General features: G+C 38.6%; 1 protein-coding gene across 9 annotated transcripts in view; it reads left to right on the top strand.

The window, feature by feature from the left end:
- PIEZO2 (piezo type mechanosensitive ion channel component 2) overlaps positions 1–20,540 on the top strand; it is a 241,310-nt gene that overhangs the window by 108,441 nt on the left and 112,329 nt on the right. For 8 of the 9 annotated variants that reach the window (XM_072152250.1, XM_072152257.1, XM_072152253.1 and 5 more), the window contains exons 3-4: positions 1,496–1,621; positions 15,960–16,002. In XM_072152250.1, the coding sequence (XP_072008351.1) occupies positions 1,496–1,621; positions 15,960–16,002 (169 nt within the window). Of the gene's footprint in view, positions 1–1,495; positions 1,622–11,509; positions 11,563–15,959; positions 16,003–20,540 lie in introns of those variants that run through there. The other variant, XM_072152255.1, reaches the window with a different exon arrangement.

Here is a 20,540-nt window from a genome sequence, read left to right as displayed (position 1 = left end):
TGATTAGAAATTAAGTGTTTACAAGCAGTTGGACAGGTGTACCTAATAAAGTGGCCGGTGATTGTATGTTACATATGATCACAATTAAACTCTGAAATTTCTGAAATATTGAATTGTCATTGTATTAATTAAATGTTACCTTGTGAAATGTGTATATTGTGTTTTTAAAAAGTTGTAGCTAGTTTTCCATTTTAAAAACTTTTAGGAGGCAGCCATATTGGAGACAAACCCTCCCTTACTGCAATGTCTGTATAGATTGTAAAGCAGAGTGTGAGCGTGTGCTTTATGACAACTGTAGTAAATGGGAGTTAGGCCTCATGCACACGGCAACCATATGGTCTTTTCTGTTATGTATATAACATACGGTTGCCTGGCAGATGATGGATGGCTGACTATTAGCTGGATGACAGAATGCACCTCCTACTGGTTCTAGATACTGCATGTACCGTATTTTCCGGACTATAAGGCACACTTAAAAGCCTTGGATTTCCTTGGAAATCCAAAGTGCGCCTTATAGTCCGGTGCGCCCTATGTATGGCACAGGGCAGCGGACCATACTTACATAGGTCCCCACTACCGGAGACCGGAGACAGCAGATCTCCAGCGGGAACTGCAGACCACGCGGCACGAACAACTTCTGCCGCGTGGGCTGCAGTTCCCGCTGGAGATCTGCTGTCTCCGGTAGCGGGGACCTATGTAAGTATGGTCCGCTGCCCTCCTCTACCTCCCCCTCACCTTCCCCACTCACCTTCCCCGCGTCGCCGCGTCTCGTCTTCGGGTCTCGTCTTCGGGTCGCGTCGCGTCTCGTCCCGTCGCGTCTCCGCTCCGCCCCCGGACCTCCGCCACGCCCCCGACCCTGCGCCTTATAGTCCGATGCGCCTTATATATGGAATTATTACATATATAAGGCGCATCGGACTAATGCGCCTTATATTCCGGTGCGCCTAATGGCCCGGAAAATACGGTATATACGGCAGAATATGGTGCACAGCCGTATGCAGCACGTATTTAGCCTGTATTTTATACATTCCCATTGACCTCTATGGGCTGTACGGAAATATGGAGGAAAATAGGACATGCTCTATTTTTTATATGCCTCGCTTACGGTACAGTATGGTATGTTGGACAATACGCCCATGTACATGGATGGCTGTATTCCACCCGTACATACGGCTGTTGTGTGCATAGAAATGTCCGATATTCTAACATTTTTTAAAAGTTGCATCCTCCACAACAAGCAGCAATGTTAGACTAACAGGCACTGGTGCAATTCAACACAAGGAAAATCCACCTAAAGCAACTTAGAAGAAGAATCAAGACAAAATGGAATTAACAGGAAAACTAGAAAGAGAAAAGATAAATCTCCCCCAAAGTCTACTACAGAGCTGCTGGACTTTACATTTGCTGACATCAATGTATACTTTGCATCTGTTATTTATGTGAAACTGATTGGTTTCATAAATATTTTTGACATTCTTCATTTTATATTTTACAGGACATACGGGAAGGTTATTAAAATCCTTATGTTTCACCAGTCTTTCCTTCCTGGTAATGCACATCATCTTTCAAATAACAATAAACAGCTTGGAGGCCAGAAAGACAATAAATCCGTATTTTAACTGTAAGTAGATATTTTATTGTTGTGTTTTATCATAAACCATTATAAGTAAATTTGTGTCCAGGTAAGAAAACGATTGCACACATCAGTGTTCCTGTTTTACTTTCCAATTAATTTCAGACAGAGGGTACATTATAGTGTCAAAATTTTGGCCACACAGGAATCAGTCGACATCAGAGTTTTGTAGTTGTAAATATGTTTTCATTCTTGTCAGTATTTTTTAGGTTAAGTAGTACTGTCAGTCTTTGCTCCTAAAGTCACTGTTACATATTTCAGTAGCGTTAGTTAGTTGTACTAAGATAAAGCAGTAATGTCCTGTCTTGTTTGTGGCTTTTCTTTAATCCTAGGTTTGTTTATATTTGAATTGAGTTGAATATTATTTTGTAGATATGCAGTTTCTCTGTAGTCATGTTGATATATTAAATAGACATATAGACGGAGATTCTCTATGATTCTAGGAAAAATCTCATACATATACAAATTTGTCCTGTTTCGACACCTCAAAATTCTTGAAAGATCTTTATATTGGAATGGAAGGGCATGATCGGACATATTGGAGAAATCTACTATTAAAGGGATTGAAAAACATGGATGTTTTCTTCCACAAAGAGCCCCTCTCACTACCATAGTAAGGGATATTGACAAAAAGCTTCATTCATTTCTATGTAGCTGAGCTGCAATACTGCCACAAACCAAGGTCAGATGTGGCACTGTTTTAAAAAGAAAGCAGCCATGTTTTTCAGTCTCCAGACAACCCCATTAATGCTAAGACTACAAGTATGCTGCATAATTCTCTGCACTGAATTCTCTGCCTCCTCACTTTTGATCTAAGTCGTTCTTGCATTATTTGAAGCTACAAATATAATAGTAAAGGCTTTAAATTTCTGCTTAGCAGCTACTCAGTACATTGTTTGAGAATATTAATTTCAGTAGTATTTATGGCTTTAGAAGGCCAAAGTCAAATTGTGAATTTCAACTGAAATGTAAAGAAAATGTCTACACAGCAAAGTTTCTATATTATTGGTTCATATTTACTGAAAGGAAATTAAACATACCAAAACTTAGTTGTAGCGAACTTTTATACTGTAAATATCCATAGTACATATATAAAAAATGAAGTGTGTCCTGAATGATGTTGGCAGAAACACTTTCCCACACCGTTAAAATGCATTTTCTATTGTAGAACATTGTAAAACACAGGGGTTAATAAATATCCTTATATCCCATCCTGATTGATGCCTTACAAAAAGGTTTCATGTGTTAGATGTTCAGGGTGTACAATTAGAAGAACGATATTCAATTTACCCTTACTCGCAAAAAAGAATGGAAAAAAACGGCGCAAGGAGGATACAGGTTAAAAAGATCCAAAAAAATAACCAGTAAATGTTAGTACAAAATTGATTAATCCTCCGCCTCTACGTTCATCCACTCCACATTTAGGAAAAAAAGATGCAGTACCTTTCCAACCAGAGATTTTTGGTACTCACGGGGACAGTCCTTAGTCCATACTAAGGGGTGTACAATTGGCTGCCACAAAGGGTGTACAATTGGCTGCCACACCAGATCATCCACCTATAGTATAATCATTGTTTACCCTTTATTAACTATTACTTATAAGTACGGTATATACTTGTCCTGAAAAACCCTAACTCGGCTTATACTCGAGCTCCGGCTCCGTCCTTGGGTCCCTGCATGCTGTGTGGCACACACCATACCATCAGCCGCTTGCCGACATCATAGTGTGTATGCCAGCATCAGCGCGCACTATGATGTCAGCGTGCGGGGACTTAGAGAAGAGAAGACAGAAGAGGACTTGCAGGGATCATTGGAAAAGTGAGTACAGAGGGTTTTTTTAATAGACTGGTCTTACTGTGAAAAGGGTCTGCTGGCTATATACTAGGGGTATGGGTTGGCTATTATAATAGGGGACAGGGGCTGGCTATTATACTAGGAGGCAAGAGCTAACTATTATACTAGGGCGCTGCTGGCTGTATACTAGGGCGTAGGCGGTGGCTATATACTAGGGGGCAGGCGCTGGCTATATACTAGGGGACAGGGGCTGGCTTTATACTACGGGGTAGGGGTTGGATATATACTTGGGGGCAGGGGCTGGCTATATACTAGGGGATAGGGGCTGGATATTATAATTGGGGGCAGGGGCTTGCTATTATACCAGGGGATTGCTAGCTATATACTAGGGGGCTGCTGAACATATATACTAGTGGGCAGGGGCTGTATATATACTAGTGGGCTGCTGGCTCTGTTGTCTTCTCAACAGAAAAGTACAGCATATTAAAACATGTAGGATACAGGCAGTTCCCGGGTTACATACAAAATAGGGTCTGTAGGTTTGTATATAGCTACTGCCTATATACTAGGAGGCAGCGGTTGGCTATATACTAGAGGTCTGCTGGCTATATACTAGGGGGCTACTGGCAATATACTAGGGGAAGCAGCATGCTCTATACTAGGGGCAGCAGCATGCTATATACTATGAGGCTGCTGGGTATATACTAGGCACTACTGGCTATATATTATGGGGAAGGGGCTGGCTATATACTAGGTGGCAGGGGCTGGCTATATACTAGAGGGCTGCTGGCTATATACTTGGGGACATGGGCTGCTAGCTATGTACTGGGGAACATGGGCTGCTGGCTATATACTTGGGGGCTACTAGCTATAAACTAGGGGGCATGGTCTGACTATATACTAGTGAGATGTGGGATGCTGGAAATATACTGGGGCTGTTGGCTATATACTATGGGGCAGGGGCTGGCTGGCTTGAGGCTTTGACCAATGCATTTCCCACCCTAGGCTTATGCTCGAGTCAATAGGTTTTGCCAGTTTTTTTTTGTTTAAATTAGGTATCTCAGCTTATACTCGGGTCGGCTTATTCGCAAGTATATACGGTAATATTGTTTATATATAAATATTTGTTTTAATATCGTTAATATTGTATACATTACTTAAATGAAAGGTCATTTCACGTCGGTGCTGTAAAACTTTGTAACAATTAAATTAATAATAATGACCAGAACATCCCAAAAAATGCTACAAACTATTTTTTTCTGGGAATACAGTCTGTAGTATGTGGTCAGTTTAAGAATGGACTGCATCCTCTGGGCTTTAAGATCTGAAATAGATTTGACATGTTTCTTTGTTTCCCACCACAACATTGTCACACAAATGGAAGTAATTAGTTCAAATAATTTGTTTCATAGCTCTTGGTAACATAGGAAGCGAGTCAATAAATCTGCACATATGTCCTCCAAGTGATGTGAACCTAAAGATAACGTAACAATTGCCATCTGCCTTTTGATGCATCCTGACAGCGAGTGGGAACGTCCATGTTACTATGTACTGATGTGTTTTATTTTCTGGAGAGATAAGGTCACTTCATTAGGACAAGCCATAGGCTGCTCCTGTGGAGGATTTAAATTGGATTGTTATCTTTATAGCATCAGCAATACTTTTTATTTTGCTGAAGTCTATTGTTTGTTTAAAATGCTCTGTTGTCTTCTCAACAGAAAAGTACAGCATATTAAAACATGTAGGATACAGGCAGTTCCCGGGTTACATACAAGATAGGGTCTGTAGGTTGGTTCTTAAGTTGAATTTGTATGTAAGTCAGAACGGTATATTTTATCATTGTAACCCCAACCAGAACTTTTTTGGTCTCTTTGACAATTGGATTTTAAAAATGTTGGGTTGTCATAAGAATCAATATTAACACTAAAGCTTCATTACAGACACCTGTGATAACTGTTACAGCTGATCATTGTAGCCTAGGACTAAAGTACAGAAAATTACCAATATCCAGAGGTCCGTTTGTAACTAGGGGTCGTATGTAAGTCGAGTGTTCTTAAGTAGGGGACCGCCTGTATATTGAAGTGTTAAAAAAGGTGAATGCTGATTTAATAGTATGGATCCAACATCATAAGAAAATTGACAATTTCGGGATTTTTAAATTTATGACCTATGCATTTAAAAGTGAATGGGAGCTAACCTGGCATTACTTATTACTTAAGGCCAATATGTATTGGAGGAAGCCTTCTTCTTGTGACTCTGAATATCGCTGAGGAGCAGCTAAGAACAGCAGATTAGTGATACATTTGTATCAATAATCTGATATTGATAACTTACTAAGAGCATCAATATCAAATGTTTTGGAAAAGTTGCAACTAGATTTTGAAATTCCAGTGAAATTGTTATGTAAATATGAAAAAATGTCCAACCGTGCTGAACTCATTTCTGGCGCCATTATTGCTTCAAATGCTGTATGTTTGTTTTTGTCATGATCATATTGATTTCAGGTTTAATTATTTTTAAACATTATACAACATAGATAATAATAGCTAAAATAGATATAAAAATATATAATAAAATCCAGTTTATTCATTGCCCTTCCTGTTTACATAAATGGGTGGAGAAAAAAAAGGTTTACCGTATTTGAAATCCTAATCTAATACTTTGGCTAAGGATTAAGTGACCTATGCATGTCACTGACTTTCTGAAAGTTCTGCTATATATTTAATGCTGGGATAAAAGCCAAACCAGAATATCTATTCAAAAAGAAACAGATTCCCAACTCTAGCCAGCACGGTTTCAACGTGGTTATGTCTCTACAGTACAACTGATTTGGCTATTGACTAGGGTCAGGAAGTAAGAGCTCTCCTTATGGTGACTACTGTTTCTGTAATTTTATGTGGAAAATTTTGTAGGTTGTATATCCTGCCTATTGCAGGATTTTACAGGAAACTGGGCCCCATTTTACAGAAACCTTTGTGAGCTCACATCAAAGCACTGCATCTAAATGTTGGAATTGTTTCCATTTTTCTCAGGTTGTATTACAATCCACCTATTTACCAAACTTAACTAGTGGAGCAGAAGATTCATACAAACAAGAGCCCTGAAATTATAAGCCTGCGATTACATCTCTCTCTTATGTGAATTAGCTGTAAAGCACATACTTTTATTTTAGGATCGTGTGTAGTATTGGTAGCATCAAGGGAAATGGTGCAATGAATGAATAACATCTGATTTCCTGGTCAGGTATTGATTTAAACATCTGTCAGGAACTGAGAGAGGTCTGCTTGTTATTTTGAATCCCTGTTCCAGTTTTGTTAAGTGGGTAAGAGCAATTTTCCTGGAAAATAGTTTGGCGACTAAGGTGACTGAGTCATCTATCTTCTGTGCTCACAAATAAAGTTTCTGGTGATTCATTTTACGTAAATAATTACAAAATCTGATCTTACAGTCCCTAGTCATTGTTGTATATGTCAACTTTCACAGCAGAGCAAAGCTAAACAAGAACAGTATGCAATGTATAGCTTGATATTGGGTCTCACTGTCACACGTTAAGGATGATTGTAATAATTGTGGCACTGTTGGACTAGGGTTCATTTGGCCCACCAGATTAAATTATACTGAAGGACCGTCCTTCAGCAACCCCTGGAATATAGACCCTAATAGCCTTCATATTTCTTCTGTACCCCTGGCATGCATTATTGATTTAGACCCTGGGCCTACTGGAGCATCCTCTGGCTCTGGTGGGTGAGTCCAACACTGAATTGTGGGGACCTAGTGCTAACCCTGGCACTGTAGTTACAATGATCACTTCACACTGGTCTTCCTCAACACCATAAGCTGTATAAAAGGATAAGGAAGCAGGTCTTTCTTACAAATTAGTAATAATCATGTATTTTCCGTAGTTTCACACTGCCATAGACTTGGCGATAATACATCAGTGTGCGGCAGAGGGCGCTGGTCACCCCTCCCCTCTCCATAGTGATGCATGTCACCTGGCATGCTCTATCTTATTCCTGTGCATGGTACAGTGCCACACTTGTGTCGTCGCAGGACTGGCACTGGGCGCCATAGTTGTCTATGTGGATGTACAACACAGGAAAAGGGGCCTTTATACGAGGCAAGTGTAGTGTATGTACATGATAGACTTCAGCCTAGTACAGTATACACTGGTTACGGAAAGTATTCAGACCCCTTTCAATTTTTCACTCTTTGTTTCATTGCATCCAATGAGCCATGAGTCTTCTTGGGAATGATGCAGCAAGTTTTTCTGACATTCTTTCTTGCAGATCCTTTCCAGTTCCCTCAGGTTTGAACGTGAACATTGTTGGACAGCCATTTTCAAGTCTCTCCAGAGATGCTCAGTTGGGTTTAACTCTGGGTCAGGCTGATCAAGAATGGTCAGAGAGTTCTGAAGACATTGCTTTGTTATTTTAGCTGTGTGCTTAGGGTCATTGTCTTGTTGGAAGGTGAACCTTCGGCCCAATCCGTAGTCCAGAGCACTGTGGAAGAGGTTTTTATCCAAGATATCTCTGTACTTGGCCACATTTCCTTCAATTGCAACCAGTCGTCCCCTTAGCATGATGCTGCCACCACCATATTTCACTGTTGGGATTGTACTTGGCAGGTGATGAACCGTGCAGGTTTCCACATATACTGCTTAAAATGAACACTGAAAAGTTCAATCTTTGTCTAATCAGACCAGAAAATCTTATTTGTAAAAAAATTAAGAAATCTGCTCCATTTACAATGCAGTGTGGATGGTGGTCTACAACTGAAGCCTTTCAATCTTCACTAAACTTTTATATCAATAATTGCGACCATCCAATAAATATTTGAAAAAACTTCATTTGTCTTCATATATACAACAGTAAAAGCAATAAAATGATGATACATCACCAATCTTCATTTAGTGGAAATGATACTCCATTTTCCATAGCCACGCTGCATTATCAGCATTAGCGAGACCGTGAACGCTCAAGCTGAACTGTGATGTGACGTTTTGGAGGTAACTCCTCCTTCTTCAGAAATGATTATTGTATGGTTGCAATTATTGAAGTAAAGCTCAGAAAATCTTATTTCTCATAATATGGGAGTCATTCATGCATTTTCTTTGCAAACTGTATGCAGACTTTCATTTGTCTTGCACTGAGGAGAGGCTTTCTTTGGCACACTCTACCATAAAGCCCTAACTGGTGGAGGGAGGCAGTGATAGTTTACTGCATCGTTGGAGGTAAGCCACAGTGATGTTAGGGTTCTTCTCTCTCACCAAGGCTCTTCTCCCATGATTGCTTAGTATGACCGGATGACCACGTCGTAGAAGAGTTGTAGTTGTCCCAAACTTCTTCCATTTAGGGATCATGGAGGCCACTGTCCTCTGCTGCAGAAATTCTTTTGTGACCTTGGTCTCTTTTGAGACCTGTGCTTTGCCAGAAGTCTCTTTGGACCTCATTTGCCCTGATATGCACTGTGAGCTGTGAGGTCTTATACAGACAGGTGTATCCTTTTCCTAATCAAGTCCAATCAGTTTAATCAAACACAGCTGGACCCCAATGAAGGAGTAGAGCCATCTCATGGAGGGTCACAAGAAAATGGACAGAATGTGAGATACATGAGTGTCACAGCAAAGGGTCTAAATACTTATGGCCATCTGATATTTCAGATTAACCTGTTTAAACTAGCAAAAATCTATACATTTTGGGTTTTTTTCTGTCAAGAAGGGGTGCAGAGTGTACATTAATGAGCACAATAGAACTTTTTTTAATTTAACAATTGACAATTAACCACTGTACAACGCATGTGTCCTAGTAATATTTTGGGACTGTTACTTGTAAACCTTGGCTTAAAAAGATCCTGCCATTAAAATTGACCCACCCAAAATAAACAAATTCATTAAAAACTTGATTAAAGAGTATTGCCCTATCCCTTAATGGTTCCTTTCCATGACTGCAATGTTAAAAAAGCAGTTTGTAAACTTATATGCAACTCACCTGATGTGAGTTCTATCACGCTAAGTGAGTCATTGAGAGAGAGCTCTGTTACATTATTGGGAACTTCATGCCATCTGAGCAGGGTGATGTCATCTAAGTTCCCTTTATTGTTACATTTGCAATGTGTACCCTGTGTATATATCTGATCACATGAAATCACAGCATGGAGGCATGGGGATGAGTAGAAGTCCATGGAGGCATGCTGTTATATTATGTGAGCAGATACATACATGGTGTAGACGTTACAAATGTAACAGGTTCTTAGATGATATCACCCGGACATTAATTTCTGAATGCTGAGAAGAGGTATGGGACATAGGGAGGAGAAGATGGGATGGGCCAGCCATGTAGGGCACACCCCTTATGATGCCAGGTAATATTACAAAGTTGATTTACGGGGATGTAAGGAAAACAATTTTTAGAAAAAAGAAGGGTGTCAGTTAGTTAATAGGGCTCTATGAGAACCTGTCACTAGCTGTATTTGTGCAAATGTGGTAAAAGGTACACCTTATTAAATAAATATTTACAATTCTAGCATAATGCACACCAAAATATGTCATGTACATGCTTTGCATCACATGAATTAGACAAGAGGGACAGTCTCAATAGAAAAAGGGAATGCCTCAAAAATGTAATATGAAGTAAGTCAACTAGTAAATCAGTAGGTATAAAGCGAAATAAGTTGTCTACAGATTCACCAAATTTAGTTTCCAGAACAAAGTGGATTTTTAGTTATTAAGTTGGCTTAATATTTTGCAATGTTCATAGGCAGAACAAACTTCACTTTATCACAAGTGTGAACATGGCCAAAGTAACAACAAATAACACACTGCACAAACATCTCTGTGCATATGCGATCTGTATAGCACATACACTGATTAATCCTGTAATGAAAGCACTTTTGCCTCTCACCCATCCACCATCCGTTTCAGTTTGAATGTCATGTAGCATTCAAAGCTTCTTTTCTGTTGTGCTGTAATGCTAGAGTGCTTCCAAGATGAGAGATATGGTGTTCTGAGATGCCCTGTGAAGTTGTCCCTTCTGTCAACAGGCAAGGCTTTCAACGGTTCCTCTCACTCTTCTCCAAAATTACCTTTCCTTACTCCTTCTTGTGTCACCGGCAGAAACTCACCTGAAGCTACGGGAAGATAAAGACAAGAAAACAATAGTGCACTCTGTGCAAATCCTATTTCACAGATCATATTATCCTTTCTTTTTATTTATTGTTTAATACAATGTATTTAAAAGTGCTTGTTTAAAACTGTGTGCTGTACCATTGTATTATGTAGGTGGCCTGACTAATGATGAGACAATATTTCTTTTCCAAGATGAGAAGTTTATATTATGAAAAGTGTTACTGCTATGTTAATAAATGTGTAATCAAAGTTGTTAATGTGCTTCCTTTTGTAAAACATATAGTGAAAATAATAAATTGACAATGTTTTAAGTGGCATGTTCTGCATTCAGTCAAAGTGTGACTTATATGCCCACCTTTGCTCTAACAGATGTAAACATTTACACTTATATTAACATTTTCATAAACTGTGTGACTAAAGTATATATAAAGACAGGCAGAGCACAGTAGTTTAGGGGCAAAGTTTGGCTAAGTGATTACAGTAGTGTTTCCTAAATGAAGACTCAGTACATATTCTTCACATAATAAATTTGTGTCTGGTGTCTGCACTAAAAATGGAAACCAAAATATTGTCCCCCTTGACAATGTGAAAAAGTTATCATGCAGTGTACTGCAAGCTATAGGTTTTGGTTAAATTAAAGTTAAATAGTTTTTACACTGAAAAGATCTACAGAAGTGTTAGCTTTTATTTTGCCCAGACATATTCTAAGATCTTAGTAACAAAATAGGCAACTTTTCATAATGTAATATTTCAGACTGGTATGTCAACACAAATTGATATAATGGGGCAGATTTATCAAGTGTCTGAAAGTCAGAATATGTCCAGTTGCCCATGGCAACCAATCACAGCTCATCTTTCATTTTACCAATGCTCATGAATATTTTAAAGGCGAGCTGTGATTGGTTGCCATGGGCAACTGGAAATATTCTGACTTTCAGACACTTGAAAAATCTGCCCCAATATCTCTCCTACATGTGTTTATATGTGGCCACCCTATTGACCTAAATTAAAGGTAGACAAATCTGCATATTTATTATTTGCATTTTTTGAGATGTGATTACATAAAGTTACCAGGTTTAGGCTGATCATGTTTTTATGTTACACATATTTTTTAAAATTGTTCATGAGTTTTTACAATTGATTAAATCTATATTTGACAAAAAAACTGAAATGACCTCACAGGCGAAGTAAATAAAGAAATTAAATGGGATAGGTTGGTAAGGAGTACCATCTTCTTTCTGCCATTTTGCCAAGGAGAAAGCACAAAGCTGTGAAGGGCAGAATCCTTTGTGAAAGGGGGCACAGTCAATATTGCATCGGAATTTGAAATTTATTTCTAAACTAATTTAATCATAGCCAAGTAACAGGAGGTGGAAAGTATGAATAAGACAGTCTTATTAAAAAAGGTTTATCAAACAGCATCAGTGCTGCAGTTAAGGACTATCTGTCTTGGGCCTCATGCACACAAAGGTATAATGTGTATTAGCCGTTTTTTTTCTGTGACCTGCACACTCTGTTTCTTAGAGCATTTATAGAACATGTCCCCCATTGTTTGAAACGCATACTTTGTGAGCAGGAGGGCTAAATTTTAGACACTTTTGATAAAATGTCTTTTTCCAGTTTTTAAATGGATTATATCTACTCTATATGGCATAATATAATATGCTCTTAACCACAAGTAGTCACTGTGTTTACAAACAAGTGGAATTTAATGTGAATGTCCTACTAGGCGTTCTAATAGAAAATAGCGAGCTGTACAATGTCTGGTAGAAAGATTACTAATTCTCCTACATAGAGTACTGTAACTTGTAAACAGTAGTTGCTAAGTGCATATTTCTTCATATAAGAGGCATCTTTGCTCCTGCTACAAATACAGGACTTATTAAATTAATATGAGCTGGACTATCCAGGAAAGTAATCTTCTTGTCTTCTAGACGTTTCAAGTAACAAATGTGCTATTGCCTCTGCAGTAGAAACATAAGTCCAACATTAACCGTCTTTAATGTGGAGTAAACATTTATGCATGGTAATCTAATGGGAGTGATTTAAGGAATAAAAATGGATTATACTCCACTGATTAAACGTTCTCAAGAACACTTTGGGAGATTCATACAGCACACAGCAGGATGGAGAAGGATGTTAATGGATAACTGAATCTTTGCTAGATAGAGTGGATAGCAGACAAGCAAGGGAATCACTCCTACATAGAACAAAATAATGCACGGATCACTCTGCACCATTACTAATATGTGGATGTGAAGCATTTGCAGCCATGTGGATCAGGTGTGACATACATGCTGCTTTTGTCTCTGTATTTTATATTTTATTATCTTCTTAACAACTAAAGGCTTTTTCCTATTGCCATATTACAGTTGTAATACAGCTGGAAATTGGCTGTCATAAAGGTCTATAAGAGTGTCTTGTTTTATACTTAGGTAAGCAGTGATTTCCCAGCCAAAAATGAATGGCAAAACAAAACACGCAACTTTGGGATTGATTCAGAAAAAGCTTTGCAAGCTGTACATGACCATCCCAAGCAGCAGTATAGACGTCATACATTGCCATAAGGCCCTAATACAAGTACAGGCTGTCCCCTACTTAAGAACACTCATACGACCCCTAGTTACAAACGGACCACTGGATATTGGTAATTTATTGTACTTTAGTCCCAGGCTACAATAAACAGCTATAACAGTTATCACAGGTGTCTGTAATTAAGCTTTAGTGTTAATATTGATTCTTATGACAACCCAACATTTTTAAAATCCAATTGTCACAGAGACCAAAAAAGTTCTGATTGGGATTACAATGATAAAATATACAGTTCTGACCTACATACAAACTCAACTTAAGAACAAACCTACAGACCCTATCTGGACTGCCTGTATATGGTCATCAGGGTAAAGGAAAAAATGTACTAAAAGGCGCCACATCCATATAAAACCATCAAATATTATTTACCTAAGGGAGTACATGTTTTTTGGGATTACATGTTTGCATATGGAATGTGCAAACGCGTATAAGCAAGTATATAGAAGAACATTTGTTATCAAATGTAATTGTGAAATGCATTCATTCATATTTCAGAAATGAAAATACAGAAGATTCAGCACTTTAAAAGAAACGTATGTTTCTTATGAAATATTAAAAATATTGCATGTTACTCTCTTAAATCGTCCAGGAAGTTTTCTATTCTAAATTCACACCCAGTAACCAATAAGTTGCAAAATAATTCATGTGGATGGCGTGCTAACGGAAAATTTTCCACCTGTTTAGTGTTAAACGCAGAGGTTGCAATAACGCCTCTACAAGGGTTATTGCATGTAGAGGCTAATTTACTCCCCCAAAAAATCACTAAGCGTATAAATAGGCTTGGTGATTTTCTTGTTTAGTCAGTGGCTGACGGCTCCGAGCTGTGGCAGCTCTTACTGCGATCAAGATTGCAGCGCGCGCAGTCACCAGCCATCCCCTTGGCTTTATGTGATCGTGCACACAGTGCCATGCCATCAGCAGGATTGAGCTTTCTACTGTGACAGGGAGCCAATTTTATCAGTCCCCTGTCACCCTACCCCTTTTTACAGTGAGTGTCTGCAGGGAGAATGCTATGTGCATCCACTCTGCATGTCTCTCTATACAGATCACTGATAACAGTGATCCAATGGGCTGTTACCATTAGATTACTGTTATCTGTGATCTATATAAAAGAAAAGCAGGGAACACATATATAATGTGTTCCTTGCTAAATTTGCCCCTGTAAAAAATAATAAAAATTAAAAAATTAAAATCACCCCCATCTATCTAGAACTTATATAAAACTTAATGCAAGTATTTTGTATATAAAATGTATTGTTATTTTGAAGTGTATGTTCAGTGACGTAGCAAGCATAATATTGTTTTCGGTTTATTTAAAACAGTGAAGTCTCTAACCATATGATAGCCATGATGAAAAGTGTCTGTATCTGTTTACTCGAAATGCGTAGCTGTTGTTTTATGGAGCTTCATTTGTATGCAGAAACTAAATAACATGATCATTTAACATCATTTTTCCTTCATATGGTGCTTTGAACCCGGAACCAGAGGGTGTATCCTTTGCACTATGGACTAATAAGGGAAAGATCGCTTAGCATGCCATCCACATGAATTATTTTAGAAATACCTTACTAAGAATACTGCATACTCCAGTTAAAGAGTGTCCACATGAAATTTGTATTAGTTTTTGATTAAACTGATTCTTTTTATTGAACTGAATAAACCCTGGATTTTTCACTGAGCATTTATTGTGCCTTGTTTACATTAGTGTTTATGGTTTGGGATTATTAGACACCCAGCTGTAGCCTTTAATGCTTGAATGTTTTAAGAAAACAGGAAGCAACAATTACAGAATGGTTCTTTTGCAAGGTATTGGCTCATAGCTTGCACCATATTTAGATATATCTTCTTACAGCAAAACATTTTCATTTGGTCATAAATGCTTAGGTCTCAAGATAACCACAAGTATTCCAAAAGTGTCTGTATCTGGAATATTAGTTAGCTGTTACACAGATAAATAACATTGTAAGATGATTTAAATTTGCATGGGCGCTCTATGGCATAACACGGTTTGACTATTTTATGTCTCTTAAAGGACACCTGTCATCAGGTCTGTGTCACTTGTTCTGTCACTACTACCTGTTGGAGCAGCTCACAAGCATCCCATCCCAGCCTTTATCTAGTTATTTCATACAGTAATCATTGTAAAATCATCTATTTTTTATCATGTAAATGAGGCTGGTCACATGGTAGAGGCAGTGATGTCACCCCTGTTACCCCTCCCCTCTCCTCCCCCTGCTCATGTCTGTGTGTAATGTATAGTAAAGCATTGCTAGTGTGTGTGCTGCATCTGCTGACATGCTGCATCCTCCTAATATACAGGTGAGAGACACAGACATCAGCTACACATGAATCTGACATGTTCTGCTGTAACATGGCTGCCTGGAGCTGTTGTATCTCTCCTATACACACACAGGCTGCAGGGGGTGTGGCCGCCAGCACCAGGAAGCACATCATTATACAACCTCACATCATTATACAGGCTGTCGGTCATGCACTGGGGGTGTGGCTGTGCCTCCCACTCATGAATAACGTGGACAGCTTGAATATGCTAATGCTTCATTGGACATTTCACAGGTCATTTGCATACAGCTTTAGGACCTCATTGCTTAGGTTTACAGGCATGTAGAGGGACAATGAAGGGATAGAGGCAATGCTCTCTAATGGCAGTTTATGAAAATATATTTAGTTTAGGGGGGTTATTTTGCATGTCGGGTACTCTTTAAGTCTGATTATCCCTTTGATGTTAATGTAACACCAGTTCAATACTTTTATCTTAATTGTTTAGAAAGGCAATCTCATTGATATTTTGTTTTACAGGTACAACATGGGAGAAAACACTTCGACAAATTGGTTTTGAAAGGTATGTAACATGTTTAATCACATGCATGCTTTGTGAGTGGATTTATTAATGCATTTCAATAAATAAACCCTGCACTATATTGCAAATTGTAAGGTAATGCCTTTTCAACAGCTTGAAGATCACTTTTAAAAAGTGTGTAAAGTTTTCAGTGATGGGACAATGTCCAAGTGTTTGTAAAGGAACAGTATAAAACAACTATCATTTCAACTAGTGATGAGCGGACCCGAACTGCAAAGGACCACGGACTAACAAACACTGCTGATGAGATCTGGGTCCATGTTCTGGAAAAGGCGCCAAGCTGCTTACTCAAGTGCTGAGCAGCCAGTCAAGCAGCTTTCTCCTTAGCAGCTTCTTAGCATTATCTTTGTAGGCATGCTTGTGTTTGACCAGGCTGGAGATGTGACTCTGTGGTATAACAGCTAGGGATAGCGTGCTGCCCATCATAGGGTCAGTCTGATAGCTAGAGACTTCTCAAAAAACAGCAGTTTCCCTTTTCAGGACACTTGGGAATAAAAAGGAATCTGCTGTTATTAGAGAAATCTTAACTTTTAAGGGCACACTGAAGAACTGCATAAGGATACTCATAGGCTGCTATAGTGCAGGGATATGCTCACAATAGAGGATTATACATCAATACATCAAGGTTGTAAAGGTGCTCCCGTCGTTTAAAAGAAAGCACTACTACCAAGATTTGGAAGGTTTTCCTGTCAGTGAATAGCATGCACTAATACATAGATTGTAAAGGTGCTCCTGTCAGTGAATATAATACATTAATAACTAGATTGTGAAGGTGCTCCTGACAGTGATAGCGTGCACTAAGACCTATTGTGAAGGTGCTATCACAGTAAAGTTTGGTACTGCAGGTCTTTTAAAATGAGAAAAGCAGGCATTAACACCTTCGTGATCGAGGACGAACTATATCCTCCTCGTGCTGCGAATGGTGTATGGAGAGAGTGCACGAGCTGAGCTCTCTCCATACACAGCATATGACGGCTGTATAACACAGCTGATGACCCCCTGTTACTGCCGTGGTTGGTGCTGGCACCGTTTGCGGCAGTTAACCAGAACACGAACGCGGCACCTAACTTACCTTTTCATGGGAGTCGCCATCTGTGATTTCAGATTGCCGCCCCCCTGTGACGTCATTGGAGGGCGGCGATCAGTTGGCATGGCAGCCTACAGTCTCATTGAGAATCGCAGGCTTGCCATGTGCAATCATCTCTAATAGCCAGCAGATGGCAGGCTATTAGAAATCATTGTAATATTGGTATATACTGCAATACAGTAGTCCTGCACTATATAGTATTAGCAATCGAGCCCTGCAGGGTGAAATTACCCTGGAGGATCTGAAATAATGGTTAAAAATTAAAAAAATTGAAAAAAAAGTAAAAGTTTAAATTCCCCCCCCCCCTTTCTTTAGATCACATATAAAAGCAAATAAACAGTAAGAATCAGAAACATGTTTGGTATCATCGCATCCCAAAATGTCCAATCTATCAAAATATAATAACAATTTTTCCTGGCGTTTAACCCCGTAACGGAAAATGGCGAAAGTCGAAAGTGACACATGCCGAAATGAAGAATTTTATTTTGTATGGAAGGTTTTAATTTTTTTTAAATGTATGAAAACATTATAAAACCTAGACTAATTTGGTATCCTCGTGATCGTACCGAACCAAAGAATAATGTAGACATGTGATTTGGGGGCGCTCGGTGAAAGCTGTAAAATCCAAGCCCACAAGAATATGGCGCAAATGCAGTTTTTCTTCATTTTCACTGCATTCAGAATTTTTTGCCCGCTTCCTAGTACATGGCATGAAATATTCAATACCATCACTATGAAGTGCAATTTGTTATGCGGAAAACAAGCCCAAACACAGCTCTTTACATGGAAAAATAAAAAAGTTACTGATTTTTGAAGGTGGGGAGTGAAAAATGAAAATGCAAAAACGAAAAAAAGGGCCACGTCCTTAAGGTGTTAAGGGACAGGGACGTGGCTGTGGTGCTATTGCTGGTGGTGGTGATGAAGCTGGTACTGCAGGAAGAAGACTTGTTTTGTCTCTGCCTGCTCAAAGTTCCTATGGTACACGTAGGCCTTTTACTGGAAGTAAAGCATTGGTCAATTACATGGCAGACGGCTCCAATTTTCATGTGATTATCTTGGCCACACTCATTCTTAGTTGGTAGTGCAGAGCCTTCCACCTCACATTCCTTCAAAGTAGCAAAGCCGTTTATTTTACTGCAGAGAGAATAACTGGGTCTAAACATCCAGAACACCTTTATCCCGCTGTGACATTAGTTTTTTTTAATTTATTTTTTTAATGATTTTCTCTTTGTTTGTTTATTATTTTATATTATTTTATATTTCCCTAGTCCTCGAGTATGCTGAGCAACCATTATTCCCATCATTTTTAGCCCTTGAAGGCTAGCCATCTGTTGTGCAACTTATTTGTAATAAGAATTTTAGAGTTCACTAATACACAGTATTTACAGATCTGGATATTAGAGCAGTGTTCTTTATATATACAGTGGTGACGTTTCAGCTCGGTATGAGCAGTTCTCAAGCTTGAGAAAGGCGCATACTGAGCCGAAATGTCGCCACTTATTACTATGGAATAAAGACACCACATTTTCACCTTACATCTACCTACGTTGGAGTGCTGCTTCTTTTCTTTGTTTATATATATAGAGAGAGTTTGTTTGTTTATATATATAGACATGTGTGTGTATATATATATATATATATATATATACATATATATATATATATATATATATATATATACATATATATATATATAAATAATGTGGTGCTTTGTTTCTCATGCCCATCGCAGCTTTAGTGTTCATAAGTTAATAAATAAGTGTTTTTATTCTGTCCTGCAACAGTTATTCAATTAACAATTCTGCCAAGTGAAATTGTCCTCACTAAAACTCAAACACATTCAGACAGAAGGATGTTATTGTGCTGCACCCTGTTTTTTGCACTTAGACAGTATATTTTCCTCCATAATTGCCAATATTTTCTAGCAAAAACAAGTGTAAGGGTATATAGGGGTCATTCATTGTGAACGTCCCATGTGACTTCTTTTCTAGTTCAATGATTTCATAGGCTAATAGTTGTGATCTATAATTGCATTAAACTGTGTAATGAAGATATTGATCCTGTATGTACCATTATCAGGAGATGCAGATGCTTAAAGACTATAAATATTGGGCCAGCTGGTTGATATTGAGCAGGATAATCCAGCTTTTGTGGCTTTCTGGATTCATATAGTGACTTTGTATAGCTTATTTTATAGGGTAGTTATAGAGGCTTGTTACACAATTGGCTCATTTATAAGGTATTTTACTAATCAAATGTTATTTGGGAAGTAGGAAAGATATCATAATATTGATTATGGTACATACACCACAGAAGTATTCACACTTGGTTTACATATTGTACAGCAATGATTTCAAAACACAATAGCCCACATTTTAGAGATGTTTTGTTATAATAGAGACATTTAATTAAATTTGGCGTGAGTTCATTCCTCTCAATAAGGGCCATTTTTCATATCAGTTTGCTAACTGTGATTTGCATCAATAGCATATTGACATAGTTGGACACATTTACTAAGGGTCCAAACACCGCATTTTCGTCGGGTTTCCCGACTTTTTACTGTTTTGTCCTGAATTGCCCCGTGTTTTTGGCGCATGCAATCCGATTGTGGCACATCCGCGCTGGCTTGCATGCGACACAAATTGTGGGCGTGGCCGTCGGACAACCCGACTGATTTGGACTAACCGCAGAATTTAAAAACCAAATTGTGTCGCAAGAACAGCACTCACATGCATCGGGAAGAAGAAGGTGAACTCCGGCGGACCTCAGCAGGGGAAGCGACACATGCAGGAAATTGGACGCACAATCTTAGTGAATCGCGGCAGACCCGAATCCTCCTTGGACATTCCAGATCAACAGCGTCAACGCGACGGGTAAGTAAATGTGCCCCATAATTTTCTCTATATGGACATCCGCATGTCCGTTTTCTTCCATGTAGTTCTTAGGAGAAAAATTGCAGCAATCAATGCCTGCGCAAAAGATAAATGGGAGTTGCATTATGTGCAGTAATTTTTTCCCAGATGATGCTGGGGAACCAGGTGCCATCTCATTTTTTTCAAAACATTTATTTTTTGAGGAAAATTGATGTGTGTTTTGCAGACATGTCATGGATTATAAGAACATGCAATGTAACTCTGAGAGTATTGCCCAGATAGGGGCGGAGGTTTGATTGGTTGTTGTGGCCACTGTCATAGAAAAGGTTTAATAATTGCTTTGAGAGAATTGCTACTTCAGGAGGCAGCAGTGACACAACTAAATGTGTAAAATACTACCTGACTCATTTCTTATATTTTAGTCCTGCAAATATTTGAGGGATAAAGTCTGCAACAAAAACATTTGGTTGTCAAATAAGCTTGTAAGGGAAACAAAAAGCATTCATGTTTAGTCTGAGAGGTACACAAAGTTCTTATTACTTAACCAGGCTAAAAGAAAG

Source organism: Engystomops pustulosus, chromosome 5, assembly GCF_040894005.1.
Source record: "Engystomops pustulosus chromosome 5, aEngPut4.maternal, whole genome shotgun sequence".
Taxonomy (NCBI): domain Eukaryota; kingdom Metazoa; phylum Chordata; class Amphibia; order Anura; family Leptodactylidae; genus Engystomops; species Engystomops pustulosus.
This window is presented reverse-complemented; position numbering and strand designations above follow the sequence as displayed.